Consider the following 13,708-nt stretch of genomic DNA (forward strand, 5'->3'; position numbering starts at 1 on the left):
TTGACATGAACAGATATGCTTGCGACATCATCACGTGTATGCATTCGTTTTCTATTGTTTTAGTCATGGTTGTTACACTGTGTACTGATCTGTCAAATCAGTGTCACATTCTCGGTCTCTCATCACCTAGGTAAACAACGTGGTTATCGATACCGGAAACTTGTCTGTTAGGTCACACGCAAGCGCAGTACAGGTAAATTGGCTTCAGCGAGAGGGTTACAAGTCGTCACGGTTCGGTGCACAAATACAAGAGGTGGACAATACATACGCTAGACGAGAGTGGTGTTGCCAATCCCTGTTATCTAAGTCCGTGATATAACTTAGCAGTGAACATATCACAACCTTAAAGACTAACATTTTCGTTTGTTGTGTTCCTCGATAATGACATTCCTGACACTGATTATGTCTGTCAAACATTCGTGGGTGTACTTTTCCTGAAGAGATGTCCTGGTCTTCATAACGATAAAACACTTTCTGATATTGGTGTTTATGTATTTTCTAGCGGTGGACACTTTAACCCTGCTGTGTCCCTGGGAGTGTGTCTGTCGGGTGGTATCACGGTCGTCCTCACAGTAGCCTACATCGTGGCTCAGATCCTTGGAGGTTTGCTTGGAGCAGCATTCGTCAGGGTATGCGTCATTCCCCTAATCCCATCAGCTCTCTCTTTTTCTTTCTCCATCTCGCCTTCCCTCTGCTCACCTCTTCCTTTCTACCTCTATCCTCCCCCTCCCTCCCTCTCCATCTCTCTTTGGTTATGTTAAAGCGTTACTATTCTCTTTGGACAATACTTACATATTTCGTTAGACATCCGTTGTATTTTATTTTGATTGTAATTGTATAAAAAAATGGCCATATATTTATTATCAGTATGACGGTATGCCATTGAATCCTGTTATTTGTGAGTATATGACGGTAGGTCATGTTTGTGAGTTTATGACGGTTCGCAATGCTTGTGAGTTTATGACGGTTCGTATTCTTGTGAGTATACATGTATATGACGGTAGGTCATGTTTTTGAGTGTATATGACGTTGTACATCTATTACAGGCTATACTTAAAGACAGCGTGTACAACGCCATAGCTGGAGGAGCACATATCCCTAGCATAGACGCCGGCTGGGCCGTATTCGGGGAAATTATCCTGACAACAATCCTCGTCCTCTCCGTCCTCATGAACGCTGTAAACGATGAAACAAAGAACGAGTTAGCCCCTTTAGCAATTGGCTTTGCTGTAGCCGTAGACATTATGGCAGCGTAAGTATAGTGTTTCACGATATGTCTGGTTAATCAAATAACATAGCAGAATCGTATACAGATTATGTTCGTTGTCTTCACAGTGCATTTTTTTCATTCGAAATTTCAACATTAAAGTGGGTTTTTTTTTTAATCGAAAAATAAATATTGCCAATTTGACACCAGCCGAGGGTGGTTTATACTCGCGTTGATCGCGATGATCGCGTTGCTTGTCTCTTTCGCCTTATTCGAGTCGCTCGCCCAAAGACGTGAATGTAATCAGCTGTTATATTGTGTTGTATTCCAGGGGTAGTACAACTGGCGCATCCATGAACCCAGCCCGAAGTTTCGGACCGGCAGTGGCAGGCTCCGTTGTCATCCCCCAGGACCCGTGGTCCTACCACTACGTGTACTGGGTAGGACCCGCCGGTGGTGCAGTGCTGGCAGCCCTCTTGTATAGGTAATATTACCTTTTACACAACATGAACACATTACATGGAATACGTTTTAAACAAGCTGGCAAATTGCCTCAGTGGTGTTGACAAAGCAATATGTGTCTCGCTTCGGTTCAATTGTGTCAAGTAGCTTCTTTTTTTGTTTGTTCATTGTGTTATGTCCAGCCATAAGACATAAATATACTTTATGTCACACAGCTCTTTAAATGCGAATGACTTTAATGAAGGGAAAAAATAAGAATTCATCATCAGGATTATGTTAAACTAAGAAAGCCATATTTTGATTGCCTTTGTTTTGGTTAAAATTTAAGATATTTAAATGTTTTCAGATTTGTACTTAGCAGCAATGCGCAAAACCCGTCGGTGTTCAGTATATCATGCAAACCGATCCGACCGTATGATGAACAGGGTTTGGAGAGTACCAAGACACACACGGTGCCAGCGGACAAACAGCCAAGCCTGAAAATGACAGAACAATTCAACTAGAATCCCTCTCTGGCCGCGCAGGGCGATAGCATAAGTTCTAATCGCTTATAACCATGCTAAGAAAACTACTAGATAGAGGATATTTAATGGTGTCTTCGGTAATAACAAATATATTTCACGAGTGTGGCTAATATTTTGATATTTTTTCACGAGTGCGCAGCACGAGTGAAAAATATCAAAATATTAGCCACCGAGTGAAATATATTTGTTATTACTGAAGACACCGTTACATTTTCTATCTTATACATTTTTAAAGTATAAAACATGAAAAATGTAATGCATTTAAAAAGAGCGGGAATCAGAGGCGTAATAATTAGCGCCATATTCTAATGACGTCACGCTTAACAACAAGGCTTCGCGCCATTTTGAATGGGATACTCAACGCTATTACGACGTTTTTTGCTATATTTTGGTATGATTGCTCATACAAATGTTATTAACTGTACATGTATATTTATGTAAATACTTAAGTGTGTGAACCAAACATTTACCATAACAACCACTTATTCTACGGTCGCTTCATTTGAATCTGAACAAAATAATCGTTGCCTTTGAATGCAGCGAATAGAAGATACCGTTATGATTGGTCAATAACAAAAAGTGATATTTGTCACAGTGTGAAAGATGTCAGTTTTATCAAGTTAATAGAATCCAATATTTCACTGGAAAAAATGTAATAAATTGCATTATCCAATTGCCATTGGAACTAGCATTTATTCAAGAAGACGGGTGGCGTCTTAAATGTTTGCAATCATGGTCAGTTGAAATGGTATATGACGATAGCTGCGTGCAAGCTATAAACCAGTATATCATTGTTCTACAGAGAAAGTTGATATGTTACAAAGCTTTGTACTTGTTATTTATGTTGTATGTTTGCGTTATGCGTTGCAACAATGTGATCGGATATATTTCGTGCAATATTTCATTAAAAATACTCTATCTGAAGCATATGTAATTAATTTGAAAAACAAAATATAAGTTTTTACATGTATTTTACTCTTTTTTTGTTATATATCCAAATACGTTTTATCTTGTTAATGACGATCCATCACTTGTGCATATCCTTGCGTCACAGACCTATCACGAGTGTACCTCCTGTAACTAATCAAAGCTCCACCACCTGCGCACGCCTTTAGGTACAGCTTTAACAAAAGTGTGCCTTCTGTACGTCACAACTTTAACACGTGTGTATTTCATGTCAATCGTTGTCTTACACGTGTGTATCCAGTAAGTCACAGCTCTAACATATGTGTATCCGGTAAGTCACAGTTTTTACACGCGTGTATATTTTGTAGGTCAAAGCTAGTACGCCTTTGTTTCTCTCAGACCTCTCGAATGGCAAAAAGGAATAAGTTTTTCTTCTTTAGTTTTTCCACTGATGCTTCTCATTCCACAATGTATCTAACTGTGCACCTCTGACTCTATAAACATCGGACTGTTTTAGAAGAATAACAAATGCAATTGAAAAGTCTAAGACAAACATGTCCTCCTATATCAGAGCTGCTCGTGACTTCGTCCATGGATGTTTCGCCGTAGGAGCGCTAAGGTGGACGTTTTGGGGTTGGAATTCACATGATAGTTCAACTTCAGTTTGATGTTAAATCTATGTATAATGAATTCCGTCAGTTGATGATTTGGAAAATATCACACTTTCTTTGGTTGAATTCCGTCATCCAATCTTCTTTCCATTTCTGAAGGCTGTCTAGATCGTTATGGAGCTGCTGTTGATCTGCTCTATTTTTGATCTTCCTTTGAATGCAGTCTGCAAATAACCAAGGAGTTGACTTGATTATCTCAAACAGGTCATGCATAAACACAAGGAACAGCAGAGGAGTTAAGACTGTTCCTTGTGTGTCCTCTCAAAGTAACCGCTGATGATGTGAAGATCCTAGATGTCGCAAAGAAAGGTGATTTAAAGGAGCAGCGGTTCGTTAACACCGTTGTACTGAAGTTATATCAGGAGACTTTGTCAAGTGCATTCGAAAAGCCAAGTTATGCACAGTACACCAAGGAGTTCGGCGATTTCGAATGTACTTTTCAAAATATTACCAACATGTTGCTGAATATCCCCTTGATTGATGTCATTGTATTTCTGATCATCAAGAGTTGGCTTTAGAGTTGGTGGTCATCTTTGATAGTATTACACTTCCCTGGGGTGTCTTGTATTCTAGTTTTGATATCTTTCTATGAAGGATATCTTGTTGGTCTGACGTGAATATGGTTCTCCAGAGACAATCAGCTTTGTGTCATAGATAGGCCTCGCGTTACAGTGGTGTAAGGTTATCACTGTGATGTTGGAGTAGACGAAAATGACCTTGTGGTCAGTCATGCATTGCTGGTGTAATATCGCACTATTCCTTGTTGGATAATCTAGCACCTGTTCAAATCCACCGCCACTAAAGGTAGTGGGAAGATGTTATTCAGTCTGATAGTGTTTAGGGCAGTTTTCGTTTAAACGGTCAAACCGGTTGGACCACAGTTGTTCGTTTATTAAATAAGGTCTGACCTAGTAATCTGATGCTGCTTTCAGGTGAGCATTGACAAGACCTTGCAAGGCCTGCATAGACATTTGGTGTAATGGTGTAATCTGACAACCAATTTATAACGAGGATTTGGAAGTCGCCAGTTATCCAAATTGTTTCAATTGATTAACTGTACATTTCCTCCAGTTTGGCTGCGAGGGCGATATGTGATACGGAGTATGGAAAATCCCAGGTGATCGGATACTGCACTCCAAAGCCGCGTGGTCGGATGCTATATCTGTATCGGCAGACACGAAAACTCTACACGATTGGATACAGTCGATCAATGTGTCATTTATCAAAACATAGTCGATGGTAGTTTCAAGGGGAGAAAATGTGTAAGGTAGACCTGTACACAGATCAGATTTGTTGACATAGATCAGGTTATTGGAAGAAATAAACCTATGGACAAGCGATTGTGTATGAGATGGGAACCGTATCATACTGTGCGTTGAGATCACCAACTACAGTTATGTCATCCAAATCTGCGTAGAACCGAACAATACCTCCAAGAGCTTCAATAACTTCGGTAATATCAGCTATATTGGAGTCACAAGGCAAGTACACTCCAAACAGGAAAAGAGGCTTTGCGTTGACACGATGGATACACATTCCAATAATACGATTTGATTGCACAATTTGTATACCTTTAAATGAGTAGCGAAGCTCTTTTCGGACTAAATATATGAGCCCACCATTACCACAACACACTGAGTTATACTCTGTGTCCGAAGGCACATGATATGTATCGTAACGTTCATGGATACTGTAAGGAAACTCTGGGGAGACGGAGTTCGCAAAGAAAGGCTACATCATACGCATGCGTTGAAAATAATCTGTTAACACAGAGTGCTGACGAGATAATTCCTCGGACATTCCAAGTTAGAATTGACAGAGCCATAACAAACCTAGAGGCTAACAAACTGACAGTTTGGGACTGTAAGGTTATATGAGAAGGCGATTTGTGTGAAGAAATTGTGCGATCACTCGTCATACAGCTATTCAGAAGAGCAACGATATGGTCTGGAAGTTGCTCAAAATGTTCATCGCGCTCATGGGTTGCCGTAGGAGAGGACTCGTTTGACTATGGCTACATTCGCGTATCCGGTTGAAACGGTTGAACCGGATGAACCTTTAAAGAAAACGACAGGTACAGATTTGGACCGAGGCTGACCTCAGGAAAATTTGGTACGTGTAGATTGAGGGGTCCAGACGTATCTGACCGAAACTAAAATGCTGACTATTGCCAATTTGCGTTATTTCTTTCTTAAACAATGTCAAGTCACATGTAATTTTTAAGATACGTTATGAAATTTAGTTGACGCGTGAGAAAAGGGCATAATATTCTTGATACATTGTTTTTTATTCTCCGAAACTGTGGATTTTTAGCTCTGCTTATCGTGGAAAATTTACCGTTTCAACCGGGATACGCGGATGTAGCCATATTTGACCTCTATATACACCTTTGCTCGTGTCGGCTTGGCTATTGTTGGGTACGCGTGGCCCACTCGATGGGATGTTTACCTATTCGTCAGGTATGTCAGAGGCACCAACAGGGGAACTGTTCAACGGTTTCGTGAATGTTCTAAGGTTTTTCTTGAGATCGCCGATTGCTGAGGATGGCGAATGAAGTTTATTATTAATCGGATCACACTGACTGACATGGGAGAGAACTTGTGGGTGCGGAGACCGAATCACTGACAATAGGATTAAATCCCTTATCTATTGGAAGGCTAACTGGGAGAGCCTGAAATCTGAGTGTGCTCTTACAGGTGAAAAAACGTCCCAGCTTGTATGTATAGATGAAAATTAATTAAGGAGAAGAATGTGGAACTACTTCAATTGTTTACTTTGAACTTGGAACTATAGGCTCCAATATAATCATCATCTCTAATCGTGAAAAATTAAAATTCAGTCCCATTGTTTACCTCGAAAAGCGTGTTTGTACAGACAGGCAAAAGATATTCAGCAAATGGAATTATTATGTTTTTAAAGAACAGCAAAAATAGCAATATCTCATACTTTTATTTGCTTAGCTATACCATCATGAAGGATTTTGCACCTCGGCTGACCCAGGGATTTACAAGATATTCCAACTTTTGTTGGTGATGCTGTATAGCTCTGAGACGCACTCACTAGTTCAGTAACGCCGAGCATGATCAGCGGCTGGATGGTTGCACGTTACATTTACTAGAACACACTGCGTGGCGTCATTTAATGAAACATCCTGAATGTGACAGAATACTATATCACTCAATTAAGGGATTTGGAGTGGATATCCTTGTTAGTCACAACTTTATAATAAGATATACAGAATAGTAGACAACCATCGGCAAACAATCTATCTTTGTATGAAAGATCATTTAAGGCAAATGAATAGAAGTGGTTCCAGTTCTGTCCCTTAGGACACCGAACTCCATCGGGACTGTATCCAGCTGTGTGTACGAATACCTAAAATCAAATTTGGTAGCCTGGCGGGGAACCTGCTTACTCAATTGACAGAGTTTCGAGGCTGCGTGATGAAACCAACCTTTATGGCTCCAAATATCACCAGACGTCGTGTAGCGAGGACACATTTACAAACTATAGAAAAAAACACGCTTCACTCTTGACAGTCTTAGGTGGAAACTCGGGCATAGTGAGGGTCGATGTTCGATGCGCGTCACATATATTCATAAGGTTGAATAAGATTCAATTAATATGTGTACATACGTACAATTCCTACAGGAACAATTAACGTACGGAAAGAGCTGCTACTCGTTTTCCTATACGATGTGATTGAGGAGTTGGTGCCAGTCTTCTAGCAACTGACCATAGGCTCGACGTTGCTGACCTAGCGGGCGCGTCCCAATGTTATACTTAAATAAACCACTTCTATTCATTTGCCTTAAATGATCTTTCATACAAAGATAGATTGTTTGCCGATGGTTGTCTACTATTCCGTATATCTTATTATACAGTTGTGACTAACAAGGATATCCACTCCAAATCCCTTGTGTACTGATGGATGAGGTTAGTACCTCTGGTTATTGTCAGTAGTGGGTGTTCTCGGAATTTATAAAATATACACCGTGCTGTCCACCACGCCAAACTCATCTTCAGCAAAAAACCGATAGGTTGAGCAACTTTGTCAACAAGGTGGGCCTTACCATCAGCTCTTCCATGACCAAAGTCCTGAGCGCCAACAGTATGGAAGAAATTTCCATCACTGTAAACGACGCCCCTCTCGAACAGGCCAGTGAGTTCAGCTACCTTGGAAGTGTCATTAGCAAGGACAATGCAGCACAAAAGGAAATACAAGCCAGACTCAGCAAAGCCGGAGGTTCCTTCGCCAGACTCAGCAAAGCCGGAGGTTCCTACGCCAGACTCAAGCCGATCTGGAAATCAAGACAATACAGCACCACAACAAAGCTTAGACTTTACTCCAGCTTTGTGAAGCCAGTCTTGCTGTATGGCTCAAAGTGCTGGAGAGTAACCAAGGGCGACATGAAGAAGATCAGTGTCTTCCATAATGGTCGCCTCAGGAGAATCTGTCGCATCTTCTAGCCAATGAAGATCTCCAATGAAGAGCTCTACAGAAGAACCAACAGCCAGGACGCCACCATTGAAATCAAGCGGCGCCGAATGAGATGGCTAGGCCACGTCCTCAGAATGGATCAGTCCCGACCCTAGTACTAATATTAATACCCGGCCTCCTCTGCCCCGGCCGGGTATTAAATCGATCCCATGCCTTGTAATGGAGCAAGCCCGGTGTGAATCACCCCGGGGCGATTTTAGAACTAATTGACAGCACATTGGTCAACATCCATAAATAAGGTTGTAGTATGAACTATTTCTGTTGATATCCTGCACAACTTGAAGTTAAACTCTGCCTAAATTGTCGTTAAATTATCAAGTAAACGTAGCAAGCGTAATCGAAATCCGAATTGACCGCCATGTTGGAAAGTTCGTCTCTCTTCCGATATAGGTTAGACGTCCAAATATGGGTGTCATGTCCCAATATGGAAATTGTAGATGCAAGATGGCGCTCGGTGGTGGTGGCTGGTGAAGTGTGGGACGAACATTTTTAAGCTTTTAACTGGTTTTAACTGGTTTTAATCGGCACGGGTGGTAAGGATGCGGTGTGAGGACAAAAGTCAACACTTGCTGATACTATTCTATTGATTATATTCAAGAACTGTGTGCTTTAGTGACATTTTAAAATATAGCTCTGCCGAGTGAGCTCGGGCCGGTCCGCTAGGTGGACTAAAAACCAATCTTTTAATCATTCCGTATATATTTTTATGTAATTTTATCATGTTTTATTCACAATCGGCGATATTACGCAGGTCTACCGTGTCTGCTATAGCATAACAACTCTGCTTCATTTTATTGAATATTTTATTGGAAATCTAATGGTAAACATACATTGTTTGGTCACGTGACTGCAATTTCCCGCGCTAGCTATCGTGCAACTTCCGCCATAATACAAGATGACTGCCCCCATTGCAACCAGATCATCAGGCAGACAACGGAAGCCAACAACATATTTCACTCCGTCAAAATCAGATATCGGCAACAGAGATGAAGCGACAACTGGTGCGAGGGAAGCTGGTTATACTCTGAACAAATCTTCGGCGATTAGAAAGAAAATCTCTGCCGGGAAAAGGAGCTTAGATTGTGAGGTAACCTCAACAGGCGGCGGACTGGTACTTAAATTCTCTACTGCAACCTACGAATTTTATCGGGTTCAGATGGAAAAAGCGGTTAAACTAACTGATGGTATCATGGTAGATAAAAGTGAGACCTATGAAAAGAGCGGGTTGTGTGTCCGTGAGCTGTGGAAAGTGACGCACTCAGGTGTGGGAACTCCCGCTAGTAAGATTTACTCTATCAACCTATACCATACTTCTTCTTCTGCCCTTGTAAATGGATGTGATCTTGATATATTCGTGTCCCATTTTCGCTCTATTATCAATTATATGAACGATAAGTCATTCAAGCATTTGAACAATCAGATCTCAGAAAAATGTAGCGAGTTACTAGCTCAGATGGAGAGAAGAAAAAGCTCTAGTTCTAATATCGTGCGATACAGGACAAAGAGCGACAGTCCAAGTCGGGAGCCTAGCCATAGTCAGGTAGCCAATCGCGACCTTTGTACCACTATCTCAACAGCAAAAAGTCAACTAGTTTTACCTGCTCAGTATTCTTCTATATCCAATATTGAAGGCAACATCATACTGACTCCTTATGCTGATCGTGCCTGCGGTAAGAACATCATAGACAGCAGCCTGCATACCAAGCTTCCCCGAACTAGCGTGAGTCAAGTGGAGCATCTAAAATCACTACAGACCAATATGCAGACGAGTGTTGTAAATACAAGATGTATGAACTCCTCAACCAACCTGTCTGCTCCGAAAAGTAACTCTATTATAGAGGGCGATGGGAAATCCTGCTCAACAGACACCCCTACCTCTCAGTCTACTCATGAGTGCACCCAAGCCCTGGGTAAAGACTCCACGCAACTACGCCAACAAGAGTTGAAATTGAGGAAAAGGGAGGACGAGCTCAAAAAAGAAAAGATGGCTGTAAGGGAGGTTACTAAAAATGTATCCAGACTTCAGTCCCATATTGAACACCTGGAAGAAAAAATAAATAAAGAAAAAAATGAGGATACAAACAAAATTTTAAGAATGAAGTAAACTCATCTATGTCAGATAATACCTTACCATGTAATTGTAACTCTATCAGTGGCTGTAAAGTCAATGAATCACAGGGGACACCGGCCGGCTATGCGAAGGATGACTCTCGAGAGGTTAAAACTCATACTTCAGCAAGTGATAGAGTGAATGATCTGGAAAATACAGTAATCAACCTGAAAGTGGAGCAACTTTATCACCAGATCAGTTCACTAGAAGAACGAAGAAGTCTTGCAGGGAAAATTCAAGACATCGACATGAATCAACTTATAGGTAGGATTGAGAGGATAGAACGACTCGGCCAACCTCAGAACATACAGCAGCAGCCCTTTTGTGGACCACCCCCAGGGATGTATCATCAACACACACCACCCACAGCATATTATCAAGGACCTCCATTGATAAGAAAACCAAATATCAACCAGAACCAGACTTCCAAGGAAACAGCGGGACAGGAGAAACTAAATGTGTCGACAAAAAGAAAGACCTTCCAGCAAGCAGTCGATCAAGTTGCTGACGAAATAACTACTCGTGCACGGGTGTCCGGGAATAATGTACCATCCGGAGCTACAGGCTTATATGATTCCAACAACTCCACATTGAAACCTTTCACACAAGGAAGTGTAGAAGAACATGCAGAGGATACGGGCATAGATAAGCTAGAGGAATCCATCATGTTAGTCACAAACAACACTCCATGTCCTAACTCGACTGCAGAGTCTTTTTCAGATGTCAGCCCAACACGAAGGACGCCAATATAGCAAAGCTAGGAATGGTTTCATATAATTGTAAAAACTTCCTCAACACCTTAGACTGTATCGAGAATTTGACCAATATGGCCTCAAATATTTGTTTACAGGAACATTGGCTCCTCGACCATGAACTGTATAAGCTGCGCAATACGCGAAGAAAATTCTGCTGTTTAGGTAAATCTATAGACCAACACAACCCACATCCACCTACGCAAAGACCAAGGGGCTACGGGGGAGTTGCAATATTATGGTGTACAAGCATTGATCACCTAGTAACTGAACTAGAAGAAGGAAATGAACGAATAGTATGTGTGGAAGTCAAAGGCAAACCCCGCCCACTTGTTATTGTTTCCGTCTATATGTCATGCCGAAATTCCAGAAATTCATATTCTATGTATGAGGACTGCTTGATCATCCTACAGGAGATTACAAGGAAATATTTTAATACACATGATGTTTTCATCCTCGGCGACATGAACTGTGATCTCACAAAGACCTCTTCTCGTCAGTCAATACTAAACCGATTTATGAAGGAGTGTGGATTCCAAGCCGAGTACACCAAAGAAACCTTTGAGCATCCAAATGGCAGAGATAACTCGACTATTGACTATGTCCTAGTTCATCAAACGTACTGCCAGGAACAGGACATGCCCTCAATCGTCAGAATTGACGACCTTGCCAGTAATACCTCGGATCATCATCCAATTATGGTAGAGGTTCTCTACAACACTACATTTCCACAGGTACTTGCGTCCTAGTGATGACATCTTCGTCATCTCCCGTAGTGGCTACCGCATTGAGGAGATGTGGGACGAGATTGAGGAGTTAGTGCCCAATTTTGACAATATTGTCTTACATTGTGGTGCTAACAACCTCCATAACGATTCAGTTCCCATTCACCTCAAGCGGTTTTCAGAACAGTTTAAAAAGAAATGATAAAAAGTCCGGTAGAAAAAAACCCTAGAGGTAACGATTATGACAGGGAGGTAATTGCGGCACCCGATTCAGTCACGCTAAACCAAGATAATGATACAGTAATGGTAGATATCACGCCACCTAAAACGCCAAAATCTACGAAAATAAAAGATAAATCAAAGACTCCTATCAAGCAAACAAAGACTCCTATCAAGCAAACAAAGACTCCTAACAAGCAATCGATTAAAAAAGAGAAATTCTTTAACTCTGTAAACAAAGAAGCAGGTTCAAAAAAGAAACTTAGATTTCAATTAGACAACTCTGTTACATGTAATATTAGTGAAGATAATGTACAACTTGTTAAAAAACGTAGAGTCAGTGAAGACACAGACTCGGTACAGACGCCTTGGGTAGGTAATTTAGATGAAAGTCATAAACTTAAAATTCTCAATAAAGCATGGGTTTGTTCTGATATAATTAACTCAATACAAACAATATTGTCTAAACAATTTCCTGATTTGAATGGTTTTCAGTTGACAATCACTGGGTTACTAGTTTCCAAACAAGCAATGGTGAAATATCTGTTCTAGACAGTTTAGCATCTAAAGAAAATCATACAGTAAATACTCCCTCGATCAAACTTCAGCTGTGTAGCATTTACGGCCATGATAAAGGTGGTATTCCGATCAAAATTTTTTATGTACAGGAACAAAATAATGGTTACGACTGTGGACTTTTTGCAATAGCAAATATGGTAGAATTTTGTTTTTACGGAAATTCCTTCAAGCAAAAAACCAACTTCATTGAAAACCAAATGCGGGACCATTTGATTTGGTGTTTGGAAAAGGGGCACTTTAGACCGTTTCCACAATTTGTTTAAATAGCATCACAAATAAAAAAAGGCAAATAACCATAATATAACTATCAATTGTAGCTGTTCATGTCGGTTACCAGATTGGATGGATGAGATGATTGGTTGTGATTGGAGTACAGGTAGAATTCATTGTAAAACATGGAAACATATAGGATGTGCAAATATTGATGATACGAAAGAAGATTGGTTATGTTCAGAACATCGTAGGTTTTGAAAATAAATATTCTGTGCGGTAAATTGAAAGCATATATAAAAAATATAAAAAAATAAAATAAAATAAAATGGGCTCTTATGCAGAACTGTGTCCTCGTCGCAGAGCCTGTAAGAATGGCTAAAAGTTCTACGCGTAATCCATTTTTCATTTCGAGTTACTTCCCTTGCATTTCCCTTGTATTGCACTACCGATTGTTTAGCCTGTGTTGTTTTAGCATACCCGATAATGTAGAAATTTACGTTCATAGTGGTTCATTCCGGCCACCACTTTTGCATCGAGTTTGTAATGTATATTAATGAAAATTATATCAGCTTAAAGATTATAAAATTATCTTGCTTAGAGTGGTCACCGAACAAAAATCAGTTCTGCGATTAACGAGTAATGGGTAAAAAAAGACAGAAAGTTACGAGAAAGTTATACTTTTTTCGTCATTTTTCAAACGATTTCGATTCATTCCGGCCACCACTTTCAATATGAATGACGATTAATATGAAAGATGTGTTTGAACAGTTGGTATCATATTAACAAGTGCAAAATTCCCTTGACCAGAGTGGTCTCCGAACAAAAATCGGTTCAGTAGT

At 40.5% G+C, this 13,708-nt stretch overlaps 1 protein-coding gene across 1 annotated transcript in view; it reads left to right on the forward strand.

Annotated features, from left to right (window-relative positions):
- Nucleotides 1-2,295, forward strand: part of LOC110463259 (aquaporin-8-like) — a 6,651-nt gene extending 4,356 nt beyond the window's left edge. Inside the window, exons 2-5 of the mRNA XM_021517708.1 lie at nucleotides 503-629; nucleotides 1,047-1,252; nucleotides 1,539-1,691; nucleotides 2,016-2,295. Of these exons, the coding sequence (XP_021373383.1) occupies nucleotides 503-629; nucleotides 1,047-1,252; nucleotides 1,539-1,691; nucleotides 2,016-2,172 (643 nt within the window). The 3' untranslated portion in view covers nucleotides 2,173-2,295. The remainder of the gene's footprint in view (nucleotides 1-502; nucleotides 630-1,046; nucleotides 1,253-1,538; nucleotides 1,692-2,015) is intronic.
- Nucleotides 2,296-13,708: the final 11,413 nt, after the last annotated feature.

Source organism: Mizuhopecten yessoensis, unplaced genomic scaffold, assembly GCF_002113885.1.
Source record: "Mizuhopecten yessoensis strain PY_sf001 unplaced genomic scaffold, ASM211388v2 scaffold10883, whole genome shotgun sequence".
In the NCBI taxonomy this organism is placed as follows: Eukaryota; Metazoa; Mollusca; class Bivalvia; order Pectinida; family Pectinidae; genus Mizuhopecten; species Mizuhopecten yessoensis.